The sequence below is a fragment of the Vanacampus margaritifer genome, chromosome 15 (genome assembly GCF_051991255.1).
Source record: "Vanacampus margaritifer isolate UIUO_Vmar chromosome 15, RoL_Vmar_1.0, whole genome shotgun sequence".
In the NCBI taxonomy this organism is placed as follows: Eukaryota; Metazoa; Chordata; class Actinopteri; order Syngnathiformes; family Syngnathidae; genus Vanacampus; species Vanacampus margaritifer.
In genome coordinates, this window is record NC_135446.1 from 11,681,659 (window position 1) to 11,698,408 (window position 16,750).

The 16,750-nt window shown below is 43.8% G+C and overlaps 1 protein-coding gene across 3 annotated transcripts in view; it reads left to right on the forward strand.

The window, feature by feature from the left end:
- The window catches only part of kcnc2 (potassium voltage-gated channel, Shaw-related subfamily, member 2), a 49,824-nt gene that overhangs the window by 29,911 nt on the left and 3,163 nt on the right, over positions 1 to 16,750 (forward strand). Inside the window, exons 2-4 of one of the 3 annotated variants that reach the window (XM_077544548.1) lie at positions 10,256 to 11,189; positions 12,605 to 12,775; positions 16,183 to 16,276. In XM_077544548.1, the coding sequence (XP_077400674.1) occupies positions 10,256 to 11,189; positions 12,605 to 12,775; positions 16,183 to 16,244 (1,167 nt within the window). In that variant the 3' untranslated portion in view covers positions 16,245 to 16,276. Of the gene's footprint in view, positions 1 to 10,255; positions 11,190 to 12,604; positions 12,776 to 14,436; positions 14,919 to 16,182; positions 16,277 to 16,750 lie in introns of those variants that run through there. The other 2 variants (XM_077544546.1, XM_077544547.1) reach the window with 2 other exon arrangements.

Below are 16,750 nucleotides of genomic sequence, written 5' to 3' on the forward strand. Positions count from 1 at the left end.
TCCCCCGATGAGCTGGCTGTCATGTCACAGCACGGCTGCATAATGAGGAAGAGGAGGTGTTTGTGTGTGTGTGCGTATGTTTGTGGGAGCGACAGCGGGAGACAATGATGGGAGACAACAGGGGGAACAGCAAATCCTTTAGTCATGTGCAGTGGCTTTGAAATGGTTTTTTTGCTTCAGTTTTTTTTTTTTTTTTTTGGGGGGGTGCCGCTTGCCTGTTGATGTCAGTTTTTTGTCATTCTCCTCAATGGATAAATATTATACTGTATATGTGCTGAATCCAATGGATTCGCAATCACTCGAAATGGACACATACTTTTTTGCGAAACACATTCTTTTACTAACCAAAACAGCAGCACCTATCGATGCATGTAAATAGTCCACTCGGATGAGTTACCACATGTTTTTGTGAGAAAGTCTAGACCGGACAAAACAAGTGACCCACACATAGCCGGGCAGTTAGTCATACTTATGAAACTATTAGAAAAAGCAAGTCTGGACATATTGGCCAAATATGGTCAGTGTTATTAGACTCTGAGGAATCAGCCCATCCAAGATTGGCAAATCAGAGAAAAGGGGTTGTCCGACTCCTAAACAAAACCATGTACAGTAAGTCCCTTATCCACATTTTTCTTCAGCTTCTCAATGTATACCTCTGTTTTTAACTCTTTGACTGCCAGACGTTTTCAGAAACGGGACGTCGCCAGTGCCAGCCGATTTAAGCATTTTGACTGATTTTTCAAGGTCCACAGAAAATGTTGTGTTTGGACTATGGAAACACACATACTACCAAATGAAAGATTGAACTCTCATCTTTCATCAGAAAAAAAGTTTGTTTCTACCTTATTCTGTTCTTCAGTAATCAACAATAGAAAATGGTTACTTTCACCGAAATTCTCTGTTTTGAAACAAAAAGCGGAGAAAAAGAGCTTTTTGTGAAACGATGTTATTTCATGCACTCTAGTGAATTCTACACTTCTTTTTGTCCATGAATGATGCCACAAACACCTAAATAGTGCTTTACTTCTGTAAAACGCTATCACCAACAATGAAAAAGTGTTTTTTGGTTGCAAAATACGTTTATTTCCATTCAACAGTGTAACAATTTGACAAAACTATTTACAAATGTGTGCAACTGTGGTACTATTTACAATTATGTGGATGTTTCAAATACAGTTTTTCTTTTTGTAACACTGCCCTGCGTGCAAGGAGACGGAGCAGGATTTGCACAACAGATACGTTTCACTTCGATTGTCCGTTTCGCGTGCAGACGTTACACTTTCTTGACGGCCTTTTTTTCCGGGGAATAGCAAGTAGCAGACTGTACCCACTCCTCCGATGAATATGCATTGGACTCGGGGCACTCTTCGTCGTCCGATTGAACGTCCGCCTGAGCGTGCTCGGTTGTGCTCCGCGTTTTCCGGTGTTAGCATCGCTAGCCGGTGAACCTTTATGACGTCGTCATAGCCGCTGCGTCAACGCTTGCAACTTCAGCGTCAACCTCGGAGTCACCATCATCATCATCGATGATGATCATCGTCGTCATCAATGTGCTCTTTAGCGTTGGTCGATGCCTTTCGTCTTTGAAAAAAATTCCCAAGTGTGAGCTGCTTGCAACCGGTCGCCATTGTTCGCTTCTTCAGCCATCTAGCTCCGCCTCACGTCTTCTACTGCCGCGTCAATGCTTCCAACCTCGGAGTCACCATCATCATCATCGATGATGATCATCGTCATCATCAATGTGCTCTTTAGCACTGGTCGATGCTTTTCGTCTTTGAAAAAAACTGCTCGAGTGTGAGCTGCTTGCAACCGGTCGCCATGTTCTCTTCCCTTCCCCAGCCATTGTCCCCTCTAGCTCCGCCTCGCGTCTTCTACTGACGCCTACCCAATCTTGTCAAAAGAGAGTCATTGCTGCCATCTAGGGGCCAAAAATAGTCATTAGGCTAACTAGATCTGCTTGAAACTTTCACCACAGCTGGCCAAGGCTTTCCTCTACCCGTTTCAAAAAAATGTTTTTAAAAAATTGGATGACGTCTTTTAACGTCATTGGCGGCCCTCATCCCAGTCATTGGCGGTTTTTACTTGACGTCTTTTAACATCCATGGCAGTCAAAGAGTTAAGAATAATTTCTCCAGAAAAAAAAGAACGAAAAAAATAATAATAATAATAATTTCTCCAGAAAAAAAGAAAAAATAATAATAATAATAATTTCTTAAGACTGTTTGTCCTGTTTGCATTTTTCCAGCACCAAAGAAACACAGTCAATTTTTGTTTCAGAATCTTGATTAAGGCGTTGAGACCCAATCCGATCAGGCCCTGCCAGCTTCGACTAAGCAGTTTTCCCGACTTCAAGATGATCTTATGTTATAGTTTCCGTTTGAAAATGCAAATTAGGGCCTGCCATTAATATGGCCTCCCATTTGCATTCAGCATATCTTCAGAAGGATGCAAGAGAAACTACAAAACCTTTTGTGGCACAACTGATCATCCTCCCCTTACTGCATCGTCCAATTCACCATCTTGAGCTGGAAAAAAAAAAAATAGATGAAGGTGGTGTTACCATGGCGGCAGCTGATCAAGGGAAGACGTGCAGCATCGTGTCTGATGAAAGGAAAATTTCCTGTTCTGGATATTCTGGGACCTTTTCTCCCAGGCTTTCTTTTCAGCATGCTTTTGTTTCAATACAACCTCACATTATCTAGGCTAGTCTCTATAGAATGAGGCTGAGATGGAAGTCAATTACTTGGCAGTTAAATTATGCAACAATGGTCTTTAATGAGCCATTCAGATAAATGCGCAACATAATATTGGTTTAACCGGTGGGTGTTTAATTTTAGAAGGTGATTAAAAAAACAAAAACAGACATCATGCCTGTTTCTCAGCGTGAAGCGGCTGCTATCACAAAGAAGATTTAAAGGGATGTGTAATTTAAAGCATTTTTAAAATGATTATTAAAGGGGAAGTCAACCGAAAAAAAAAAAATTGGACACTCGTCTAAATATGGTATTCTGGTTAATATTCTGTTAGCGGAATATGAGCTAAGCAGCTAAATCCAGCCGTTTTTATCCATCTCAGGGGGCGGCCATTTTGAAGATGACATCAATGCTGCGCAGGTCTCAGGTAACAACCAATCACACTGCAGCTTCAGAAAATAGGAGAGCTCTGATTGGTTGTTGCTTGAACCTTGAGCATCATTGATGTCATCTTCAGTCGACAGCAGGTGGCAAAATGGCCGCCCCAGGACACGGATAAAAAACGGCTGGATTTTGCTTCATAACTCGTATTCCAAAAAATGTGACATATTATTGTCAAGAAATGTTTAAGGTTGACTTCCACATTAAGGAAGTGCGGAAATTATGAAAAATAACATTCAGAGCCAGCCCGATGACGCCCAAGTCACTCACCAGGCCAGGGTCCGCCTTAATAAAGTCATATACAGATACTACAGTAGAACGTAAGGAGGGTGAGTGTAAAAATAAGTTGAATTGTAAAAAAGCGCTTCAAATTCTTTTTTTTTTTAATTAAAGTGTGCTCCCTTAATTACAAAGAAAATATCCATGAGTGTAAAGCTTATGGTGTGGACTGAATCCATTTATCAAAAAGTTTGTCCTGCCTTACTTTTCCTCTCTATCAAGTAAGTCTGACGTCAACAGTGACGCTATCTTTATTTATGTTGTGTTATTTTTGCCTTCCTTCAACTTTAATCTGCAGAGTACATGCTTAGCAGTCTGCCCACCTCAATGTGACTCCCAGCGAGCGCGGCGGTTAAGAGCACTATGAATAAACAAAAGGACACATCCGTCACTTTTCCCGTCGTCGTCGACGTCTAAAAGGGTCAAATAAATGAATGCGATGTTGATTTGACTGTCACTTTTGGGTAGACAATACGTAATATAATTAAGTGCTTTGTTGTGTCTCGTGTCCTTCAACCTTTCACGTTGATTTAGTGACAGGCGAAAACTTAGCAGTGCATTACAATTTGGCATTTGAATACGACATTGACGTTGTTTACAGCGGTAGGCCAACTTCTGACAAAAGATTTACATTATGATGTTTCCACCATCACAAAAAAATTCTTTATATAAAAGGGATTCTATAGCTAGAAAATATATTTATGACTAAAAGTTTAAATTTACGAGTAAAAGTGAATTTGTCTTGTATTTTTTGAATGGGATGTTGAACTGGCACACAAAAGACAGGAAAAACCTGTAAAGAAATTGGATGGATGGATGGTAGGCAATCCATTAGGAATTACGGTTCTAGGGAGGAACCAGTCCGATATCTACTTTTGAAACCTCCTTGTATATTAATTCATTCACTGCCATTGACAGCTATATTAGAACTATTTCTATTAGTTTAACATTTTTTCCACTTTTGTTAGCAAGAGTATGAAAACTTAGAGAAAAAAAATATATTGTACATTCAGAACAGATACAAAATTTGTGATTAATCGTGTGTTAACTATTGAAGTCATGCAGTTAATTAACGTAAAATAAAAAAAATCGCCTGACACGATTTAAAGAAAAGAAAAAGTTTATTAAAAATTAGGGGCATCAGGCGATTAAAATTTTAATCGCATGACTTCACTAGTTAACTCACAATTAATCACAAATTTGTATCTGTTCTAAATGTACAATTAAAAAATATATAGGTTTGCATGCTCTTGTTAACAAAAGTGCAAAAAAATAAACGAATAGAAATAGTTCAAATTAATTTTTGGCGTGTATAGCCGTCAACGGCAGTGAATGAGTTAACAATGCTGACTCAGTCATTTACAAGAGTGTGCTAAAAGTAGCACAACCCATCAGGTTCAGAGGCTGCGGTAACTCAAACAAAAAGTACAATCTGACCTTTACCAGCCGAGGCCCAGTAGTTTCTAGGTAACAGAGCGAGAGATGCGGGGAGTCATTAAGTGAACGATCAGTGCAGTGGCAGCACCCTTGTGTGTTGCTAGCGGTGGTGAGGTCACTTTAAAAGATACAACAGTGTGAGAGAGCAGAACAGACAAAGGCAGGGTAGTCTGCTGCGAGTGAGTGTCTGGCTGTAGCTCGGCCATATTTTTTAATGCGTTTCCAAAAATGATGAGAAAAATCCAAAACCGAATTTGAGGTCTGATGTAATATTTAAGTCCAATTTACTTGTAACAGTACAATGATGTTTCAAGTGGATGCAAAGTCAGGCATAACATGCAAGTGATGTCTGTAGTCTCTGAATTAGTCATAGACTTTTTGTGTGTGGGCGTATGAATTTAATCATTCCCTCTAAAAGCCACAAAAACTTGTGTTTTCGCTCATAGTGGCTAGAAAATGAAATGTTTTTTTTTTTTTCTGCTGAGTAGACTAAACTCTTTGGAAGAATATTTCATAAGCTAAAAGTTAAATTGTGTTTACCGTGAGAGCTTCCTTGTTACTTCTCGAGCGCTTAACTACTTCCAGTGTAATTGCTATTTTGTACGAATGTCCCTTTGATGCTTGGTGTGGAAATAGCGAAAAGTGCTGCTTTGGAACACAGAACCGTCATTAGATAACAACTGATCCTGTCAGCTTTTCTTTCAGAGTTGACCGCGTGCTTAAATGGATGGCAGTTCTTACACTTGTGTTTGGAAAGCGAATATAGAGCAGTTGTTCTTAACCCGGGTGGGATCGAGCGCCAGGCGGTCTCAGCAGTTTGGCAGACTCACACCCAACTCCAATGCTTCATGACGAGTGATGACACAACATTGCTTGGGTTATCTGTGCTGCAGGGAATTTGGTGTGCTCAGTTGTTGGCTGTTGTGATGGTCATGTGATTTCTTTATTATTTGTAATCCCTTCAAATGACCTCTGTTGATCAAAAAAAAGAAAGTGGTCAGATGAATATATGCAATATGAATTTACATGAATATTGGACTTATGGTGTTCTACAAGGTTCAGTTCCGGGGCCTCGAGTGTTTTCGTTGGATCATCTGAAGAAAGCAGTGTGTCGTTTTTAAAGTGCTCTATAAATATAGAGTTGAGTGATGGGAATCAGCGCCCTTGAATTACCAAAAAGACATATTTTTGTTTTTTTAATAAAGAAGCGTTTGGTCATTAGTAAATAACCAGTTATGTGGAATGTCAATTTTGGATAATTTGTCTAACAGTGGGCCAAGTCATAAACCATCCATACAAGCAAGTCCCACCAGAACAAAATCACACACACCCAGTTATTCATTAGAGACATAAAAAATGCAAAAGGTCTACTTTAGCATGTGATTGCAATGGGCACATACTGTATTTCTTGACATCCTGATTTCAAGCGCGCGCTCTCTGCATGCTAAGCAAGTCCTCCACTAGAGCAAATTACTTTTGGAAGGCCGCTCAAAGCGTTATACAAGTCCCATTTCTGAGCAATGTAAATCCAATTTGGCCCGAGTACTTTTGTTTTCATTTCGTGTAATGTGTTACGCACATTTCACATTGCCACAATAAAACGCTATAGGCCAACTATAATTTATTGTCCACCAGTAACGATCCAATTAACATTATTCTGATTAAAATGTAGACACAAAGAAAGTTTTGTCATTGTGTTTTTATATTGAAAATGAAACCGGCAAGATGGGACCGACTGACATGGCATGAAATTAAGTCAACTTTTGTTTGCTAGTTTCATCCCAAACTGTGACAGTATACGTACACCCGTGCCTCATGTCAACATTCATTTCAATGGGGTATTTCGACCCCTGGTCACCCGCCATTCATTTCAATGGGGGATTTCGACCCCTGGGCACCCGCCATTCGATGTCGACCCCTGGGCACCCGCCATTCGATGTCGACCCCTGGTCGCCCGCCATTCATTTCAATGGGGGATTTCGACCCCTGGTAGCCCGCCATTCATTCCTATGGGGGGATTTCGACCCCTGGGCACTCGCCATTCATTTCAATGGGGGATTTCGACCCCTGGTCACCTGCCATTCATTTCAATGGGGGATTTCGACCCCTGGGCACCCGCCATTTGATGTCGACCCCTGGTCGCCCGCCATTCATTCCTATGGGGGGATTTCGACCCCTGGGCACTCGCCATTCATTTCAATGGGGGATTTCGACCCCTGGTCACCCGCCATTCATTTCAATGGGGGATTTCGACCCCTGGGCACCCGCCATTCGATGTCGACCCCTGGGCACCCGCCATTCGATGTCGACCCCTGGTCGCCCGCCATTCATTTCAATGGGGGATTTCGACCCCTGGTAGCCCGCCATTCATTCCTATGGGGGGATTTCGACCCCTGGGCACTCGCCATTCATTTCAATGGGGGATTTCGACCCCTGGTCACCCGCCATTCATTTCAATGGGGGATTTCGACCCCTGGGCACCCGCCATTCGATGTCGACCCCTGGGCACCCGCCATTCATTTCAATGGGGGATTTCGACCCCTGGTAGCCCGCCATTCATTCCTATGGGGGGATTTCGACCCCTGGGCACTCGCCATTCATTTCAATGGGGGATTTCGACCCCTGGTCACCCGCCATTCATTTCAATGGGGGATTTCGACCCCTGGGCACCCGCCATTCGATGTCGACCCCTGGGCACCCGCCTTTTGATGTCGACCCCTGGTCGCCCGCCATTCATTCCTATGGGGGGATTTCGACCCCTGGGCACTCGCCATTCATTTCAATGGGGTATTTCGACCCCTGGTCACCCGCCATTCATTTCAATGGGGGATTTTGACCCCTGGGCACCCGCCATTCGATGTCGACCCCTGGGCACCCGCCATTCGATGTCGACCCCTGGTCGCCCGCCATTCATTTCAATGGGGGATTTCGACCCCTGGTAGCCCGCCATTCATTCCTATGGGGGGATTTCGACCCCTGGTCGCCCGCCATTCATTTAAATGGGGGATTTCGACCCCTGGTCGCCCGCCATTCAATTTCGACCCCTGGTCTCCCGCCATTCATTCCTATGGGGGGATTTCGACCCCTGGGCACTCGCCATTCATTTCAATGGGGTATTTCGACCCCTGGTCACCCGCCATTCATTTCAATGGGGGATTTCGACCCCTGGGCACCCGCCATTCGATGTCGACCCCTGGGCACCCGCCATTCGATGTCGACCCCTGGTCGCCCGCCATTCATTTCAATGGGGGATTTCGACCCCTGGTAGCCCGCCATTCATTCCTATGGGGGGATTTCGACCCCTGGGCACTCGCCATTCATTTCAATGGGGGATTTCGACCCCTGGTCACCTGCCATTCATTTCAATGGGGGATTTCGACCCCTGGGCACCCGCCATTTGATGTCGACCCCTGGTCGCCCGCCATTCATTCCTATGGGGGGATTTCGACCCCTGGGCACTCGCCATTCATTTCAATGGGGGATTTCGACCCCTGGTCACCCGCCATTCATTTCAATGGGGGATTTCGACCCCTGGGCACCCGCCATTCGATGTCGACCCCTGGGCACCCGCCATTCGATGTCGACCCCTGGTCGCCCGCCATTCATTTCAATGGGGGATTTCGACCCCTGGTAGCCCGCCATTCATTCCTATGGGGGGATTTCGACCCCTGGGCACTCGCCATTCATTTCAATGGGGGATTTCGACCCCTGGTCACCCGCCATTCATTTCAATGGGGGATTTCGACCCCTGGGCACCCGCCATTCGATGTCGACCCCTGGGCACCCGCCATTCGATGTCGACCCCTGGGCACCCGCCATTCATTTCAATGGGGGATTTCGACCCCTGGTAGCCCGCCATTCATTCCTATGGGGGGATTTCGACCCCTGGGCACTCGCCATTCATTTCAATGGGGGATTTCGACCCCTGGTCACCCGCCATTCATTTCAATGGGGGATTTCGACCCCTGGGCACCCGCCATTCGATGTCGACCCCTGGGCACCCGCCTTTTGATGTCGACCCCTGGTCGCCCGCCATTCATTCCTATGGGGGGATTTCGACCCCTGGGCACTCGCCATTCATTTCAATGGGGGATTTCGACCCCTGGTCACCCGCCATTCATTTCAATGGGGGATTTTGACCCCTGGGCACCCGCCATTCGATGTCGACCCCTGGGCACCCGCCATTCGATGTCGACCCCTGGTCGCCCGCCATTCATTTCAATGGGGGATTTCGACCCCTGGTAGCCCGCCATTCATTCCTATGGGGGGATTTCGACCCCTGGTCGCCCGCCATTCATTTAAATGGGGGATTTCGACCCCTGGTCGCCCGCCATTCAATTTCGACCCCTGGTCTCCCGCCATCCATTTCAATGGGGGATTTCGACCCCTGGTCGCCCGCCATTCAATTTCGACCCCTGGTAGCCCGCCATTCATTTCAATGGGGGATTTCGACCCCTGGTCGCCCGCCATTCAATTTCGACCCCTGGTCACCCGCCATTCATTTCAATGGGGAGATTGGAGCCCTGGGCACCCGGCCTTCATTTCAATGGGGGATTTCGACCCCTGGTCGCCCGCCATTCAATTTCGACCCCTGGTCGCCCGCCATTCATTTCAATGGGGGATTTCGACCCCTGGTCGCCCGCCATTCAATTTCGACCACTTGTAGCCCGCCATTCATTTCAATGGGGGATTTCGACCCCTGGTAGCCCGCCATTCAATTTCGACCCCTGGTAGCCCGCCATTCAATTTCGACCCCTGGTAGCCCGCCATTCATTTCAATGGGGGATTTCGACCCCTGGTAGCCCGCCATTCATTTCAATGGGGGATTTCGACCCCTGGTAGCCCGCCATTCATTTCAATGGGGGATTTCGACCCCTGGTAGCCCGCCATTCATTTCAATGGGGGATTTCGACCCCTGGTAGCCCGCCATTCATTTCAATGGGGGATTTCGACCCCTGGTAGCCCGCCATTCATTTCAATGGGGGATTTCGACCCCTGGTAGCCCGCCATTCAATTTCGACCCCTGGTAGCCCGCCATTCATTTCAATGGGGGATTTCGACCCCTGGTAGCCCGCCATTCATTTCAATGGGGAATTTCGACCAGTGGTCGCCCGCCATTCATTTCAAGCTCCCCAAGAAGCGGAAAAAACATTTCGACCCCTGGTAGCCCGCCATACACGTGGCACAGGGAAAAGTGCGTGCGTGCTTGTTTGTTTCACTTGCTAATAGATTGCATCTCTCTCTGGAGGCAATTTAAATTGAAGCAAGTTAATTAAACTTGTCTGTGCTTACTCTCTCGCTCAAGAGTTAATGATTCATCTTGATTTTGCAAGGAGGCTAAGCCGCTCCAAATAAACTGAAACCGGGTCATCCTTAGTAAGTTGTGTTTCTCTTCTTCCCCGCAGTTTATTGCCTTTGCATCTTTGTTCTTCATCCTGGTTTCCATCACTACCTTTTGCTTGGAGACCCATGAGGCGTTCCACACCATCATCAACAAGACGGAGGCCACGCGGAACAGCAGCCTGTCGGATCCGGGACCGCAGTACGAGATAGAGACCGACCCCGCTCTCACATATGTGGAAGGCGTTTGCGTCTTCTGGTTCACCATCGAGTTCCTGGTCCGGGTGACCTTCTGCCCGGTCAAGTTGGAATTTGTCAAGAGTCTGCTCAACATCATCGACTTTGTGGCTATCCTTCCTTTCTACTTGGAAGTAGGCCTGAGCGGCCTTTCGTCAAAAGCTGCAAAGGACGTGTTGGGATTCCTCAGGGTGGTGCGTTTTGTTCGTATCCTTCGTATCTTCAAGCTGACCCGCCACTTTGTGGGGCTTCGCGTGTTGGGCCACACGCTCCGGGCCAGCACCAATGAATTCCTGCTGCTAATCATCTTCCTGGCATTGGGAGTGCTAATATTTGCCACAATGATTTATTACGCCGAACGTATCGGCGCTAAGCCCAACGATCCTACGGCGAGCCTCCACACCAAGTTCAAGAACATTCCCATCGGCTTCTGGTGGGCCGTGGTGACCATGACCACTCTGGGATATGGCGACATGTACCCGAAGACGTGGTCCGGCATGGTCGTGGGCGCGCTGTGCGCTTTGGCAGGAGTGCTTACGATAGCCATGCCCGTGCCGGTCATCGTCAATAACTTTGGGATGTACTATTCGCTGGCCATGGCCAAGCAGAAGCTCCCCAAGAAGCGGAAGAAACATATTCCTCAGGCGGTACAGGGAGGGTCCCCGACCTACTGCAAAGCGGATCTCACCACCACCTGCAACAGCACCCAAGGCGACCTGTGCCACATCAAAGGCGGCCGGGTGCTGGAACGCAACCGCTCAGGTAAGGCCGGATGCGGGAATAAATGGTGAGAAACCGGTTCATTCATACCAGGACCACATTCCTAAGTTAACGTTTGAAAGAGGAATAAAAAATATTTGTCCTCTTTGCGTGTTCCAAAACTTGAAGACAGATTTAATGTAAGAAAAAACACCTTTGCAAAAATGATTTTAATCTAACAGAGATCTCTGGACATCGTAACAGACTCCAATTCATCACTTAACAGGTGGAATTCAGAGCGCCGAATGTGCCTCTTCCGCGTGTAAAATGGCTTCTTATAGTTAAAACCGACCGCCTCTCTTTCATTTGTAGACAAAACATACTCTCTGGGTACTTTTCCATGAGCGATGGCGAAAACAGAGTCAGGGGTGCGTGTTCGAAACAGATTCTGTTCTCAAGGACCAAATGTGTTTTCCCACAGAGAAGGAACTTCTAGACCAAATAATATGTCCCAGCTTAAGGTCAAATTATACTGAGTTCAACACTACTTGCTTTACACGTCTATAAAACCTTTCAACAAGGTTAATATAAAGAATTAAGATGTTAATAATGTATAACAATGGTTAATATATGAAAATAAAGAATTTAAATGTTAATAATATCTAACACGTTCCCAATTGAAACAAATGGGAATTGTAGCTCTACCGACTTGTAAATTGTAAAAAATACCCGTGTTCTTACTAAAGGCTCACATATTGCCACTGTCTTTCGTCAAAGTATACTGTTTAGCAAAGGTGGGCATTCTCTCAGTACCGACGACTGTCCGCCATTCCGTCACTGATGGACACACGTTCTTCTGATGAATGACGAGAAACAAAAAAAAAAACAACAGACTACTCAGAAGTGGGTTTTCGTCCGTCAGTGTAAACGTCATTAACCGAGTCAAGTATCGACAGGCCTCTCATTCCATCACTGACGAATGACAGACTGACAGATGCCCACCTTGAAAATAATGGCGACGAAGTGATGATGGAAGCGTGGTTACAATTAAATGACGGTTAGGCTGGAAAAAAAATTATGGACTAACGATAGGCTAAATAGGCTAGCGGTTCATCTGGTAATGGTACAACTGTGGCTATTTCTTCTAACCCGTCTCATTTCTCATCTTAGCCAGTTGGTCCTCCATTTCCACAGTTTTCAGTTAGTTAGTATGAATTGAGTTGGTTACCCTGTTGGGTGTTTATTTTTTTGGACAACATTCAGTGAGATCAAATACAATCCCAAAAGGACTAAATCAGTAAGTGCCTGTTTGCCCCATCCCAACTTTGATTTGGTCTTAATGAATATTCTCACCATACTAAATTCATTAGGTAGCGAAGTGACCTCATGGGTTTCGGACTCTATTGTCACTCGAGCTATTTGGACCGGAAGAACAATTGTAACGTTAGCCTATTTGACGCGCTCATTGCCACTCGCAGTTCTGTCAGCGGACTGCAGCGGTGGCAGCGACCTGACCGTGTCTCCAGAGGAGAGGGTCCCCATGCGAAGGTCGAGCACCCGAGAACACGACCGCCGGAGTGGGGGGACGTGTTTTCTACTTGCTGCTAGCGATTACAACTGTCCCGCAGATGGTGGCATAAGAAAAACAGGTATGTACTGTATACTACGTATCGTTTCTTGCCTGTCCGATTCTGGTACGGTTTTTCTTTCGGCGACTTTATTTTTACAGCTCACCTTTTAATATGGCAACGAGTGATTGGTTACAATGACGTCCAATAATTAGTACTAGACTGTACCCTTTTTCTCAGTCATAGCAAGGATCTGTGCAAAATTGTGCTTGGTCTTAAATTGCTTTAGAAGCCATCTGTCGGAATTATTGATATAAATATTTAAAACCCCCATTAGGGTGATATGCCGAGACGTTGCTGTGAGGGTAGTTATTAAACTTGTTACAAATTCACTGATGAAAATTGATGGCTTGGGTCTACGGGCAAACAGTTAATAGGAGGCTGCTCAATCAGAGAGGGGTTAGTTTCACACTCCAAATAAATCAGTGTCTTCTAGTTGTCTTTCTTACTGTTTTTTTTTGTTAGGTGCGATTAAAAAAGGACATTTTGGTACTAGATGTCATGCTTTAAGTAACCTTTAGCGTAGCTATATGTCAGGTAAGTTTTAATAAATACATCATTTTATCATACTTGCAATGACAGTGGTGAATTTTTTTGGGGGTGGGGGATTAAAGTAGAAATAATAGTTAAAACTTAGCTTGTCTGAGAAATACAGTACTTAGTGGTTGCAAGCTCTGTGACCTGAAAGTTTGGCAACATTAACTCGTTCACTGCCATTGACGGCTATAGACGTCATAAATTCATTTGAACTATTTCTATTATTTTAACATCTTTTTTTCCCACTTTTTTTAACAAAAGTATGAAAACCTAGAAAAAAAATTGTACATATAGAACAGATATAAAATTTGTGATTAATCGTGAGTTAACTGGTAAAGTAATGCAATTAATTACGATTAAAAAATGTAATCACCTGACACCCCTAATTTTTAATAATCTTTTCTTTTTTTTAATAAAAAATAAAATAATTGTATTTTTTTTCAATTTGTAATCTTTTTTGTTTGTTTTTAAATAAAAGATTATTAAAAATTAGGGGCGTCAGGCGATAACCATTTTTAATCGTAATCAATCGCATGACTTCACTAGTTAATCTGTTCTAATACAATAAAAAAATTCTAGGTTTTCATACTCTTGTTAACAAAAGTGAGAAAAATGTTACACTAATAGAAATAGTTAAAATGAATGTTTTACGTCTATAGCCGTCAATGGCAGTGTATGAGTTAGAAAGATTATGTTTGCTAACACTTGCTAGCTGCCACAGTCAGTCAATCAAGACCTATGCATATATTTTTTTTTTAAATCTGTTTGACCCATCAAAAACTATCGATTTAAATCCATTAGTTGGTCAGCTTTACCCCACACAACCGGATCATCGTTTCAAGATATCGAAGAATCTGGCCTTGCCGACTTTGATCACCAGGAAGGGGAAATGCTCACATTTGACCCCACTGTTGTTATGCGATTACCTCTCATCGTGCCTGACCGCGATTGTTGGCGATCTAATCTGTGCATGCACTCACCATACACGATGTGAGAGTTGCTCTATTTCACTCCTGTCTCCTGTCTTGCCATGGTTCACTCGGCCTGGACTCGGATGCCTGCCTGCCTGCCTGCCTGCCTTGCCTGTGTGTGTTCATGTCCCGCACCACCTCCACCTCCACCTTTTTGTCGCGCCCCATCCCAAGGCTACGAGAAATCTCGGAGCTTAAACAACATAGCGGGCATGGCTGGCAACTCCTTGAGGTTGTCTCCCGTCACCTCGCCCTACGGATCGCCCTGCCCACTTCGACGCTCACGTTCGCCTATTCCCTCCATCCTGTGAGACGTCCGGCGCCGCCACACTTTTTTTTTTTTTTTTTTTTGCATTGCCCGCTCCGTATCCGATCACAAACGGAACTGTGCTAGTATTGACCACCTGTAGCAAAGACTGATGTACTGGCTTTCGCCTGAGTGTGCTTTGGCTATCATCCTCCTGTGTCACTTGAAGTTTCCTTTTTTGATTTGATATTGTCATATTGCAATAAAAAAAAAACAGACTGATGGCTTTTGAAGTAGCAGCCATAACATTTAATAAGGGACATGTTTGTAATCAGGGATATTAGATGTTGCTCTATTTCGATACCTGGAGGGAAAAAGATGTGCTTCCATAAAAAAAATATATATTTTATTTTCATTGTTTTTTTTGTTGTTGTTTAGATCGAGCGTTTGTCATTCGCGCAAGCACACACATCTCTCCCTCTTCACCTGCTCATGTTTTTGCATGGACTCCACTCTGTAAACCATCGTCGTCTGTAAGCCATGTTGCCAGGGAAGACTGCACCAGGGCACCCTGTGAAAATATCATATATATGCCGCCACGTGAAAAAGGAAGTACTGAACAACCGCTTTCTGTTTCGGTTTTATGTATCGGGAACTGTAAGGCAAACTAGGGTGCACTACTTGACTTCAACCTGCAGAGGCGGTGTTGAGTCGGCCTCAACAAATGTGCTGTCCAAAGAAAAACAACTTGAAGATCCCCCACTAAGTTTAAATCACTTTTTTGTTGTTGGTGTTGATTCAGATTTTTTTCTCTCTTACTTTTTTTCAACATAATTTTATACCAACAACTGTTGGACTTTTTATCATTATTATTCATAATTGTGCAAATTTCTTGTAACATTTAGATCTTTTCCGCCATATTACAATTTTATGATAGCTCTATGAAATTTTTTTTGTCATCAGACAAATTTTCGAAAACAACATAAAAACCTTTTCCCCTAAATATTGCAATTGTATTCAGGCAATATGCTGACTTTTTACTCAAAGGACAGGAAATTATTACTTTCAAATGTTTTTTTGTTTTTTTTACATTTTGCCTATATTATAATTTTAGTCCGGCAATTATATTCTTTTGATTTTATAACTTTTTGCTCATAATTAATTTAACAATTTATTCTGAAAATTTGGCTACAAACTTTTGCAAAGTAGTGCAAATGTGTTCTTGTAACATTAAAAAAACTTTTTTCCTGCCAGCTTTTTATGTATAATATTTCAAATCATTTAAAAAAATTTAAATCCTATTAATGTTCTCGCTAACAATACAACTTTTTTCCTCATTGCAATTTTACTCCGGCAAGATAACACTTTTTCCCGAATTATCGCCAACTTTGACTTTACCCCCTGTAACTTTCTGCCCCCCCCCCTCCCCTAATTTTGAAAAAAAAAATCCATGTGACCCTAATGCAATTTTTACGTCACTTCATATTAGTCCTAATGCAAGCTCCCCATTAGCGTTATTCCAAAAATGTCATTGCCGACTTCCCACTCCATATTCATTGACTTTTCAGCCCTGATGCATAAAAACAAGAAAGCGGGTGTCCTTTCCTTTTCCACATGCCTGCACATATATGCACATGTAAGCTGTACGTATGTTTCTGGTTGTTCACTCTTAGATAACTGCAAAGAGATGGTGTTTACTGGTTTCACACGAGCAGAGAGTGGCGTTCTATCTTAATGGCTTTGGGAAAGCAGCGCCTTGACAGAAAGGTAACCCTCTGCACGGCTGTGCGGGTTCATTGCAGAAACCCCCTCCGCATTTGGCTCCCAATGTTTTTTTTTTTGGTTTTGGTTGTATGCACTCAAAGATGGAGGTCGTTCAATAATCTATGAGATGACAGACCGGAATATGTTTGCGGGGCCTTAGTTACTTTTATTAAATATGTGAGGAAAGTGCCTTAAATTAACATTGTTGCGAATTGACAATGTATCATGAAAGATGTAGATGAATTAAGAAGATCCTTTAGTTGTATGTACTGTAATATAAACTACCATTTACAAAGGAGTAATAGGAGCACACCAAATAGATTCAGAACTACAGTGGGCTAACTTCATTTTTGTTATTTTTCACACTTGGGTGCAGTTCCAATTTTGATATGAAGGGGGCACTCATTATCACATTGGACACTTTTTACTGACTTACCAGTGCAACACTGGCTCGACTCCCAGAAAGTTTTTTTTTTT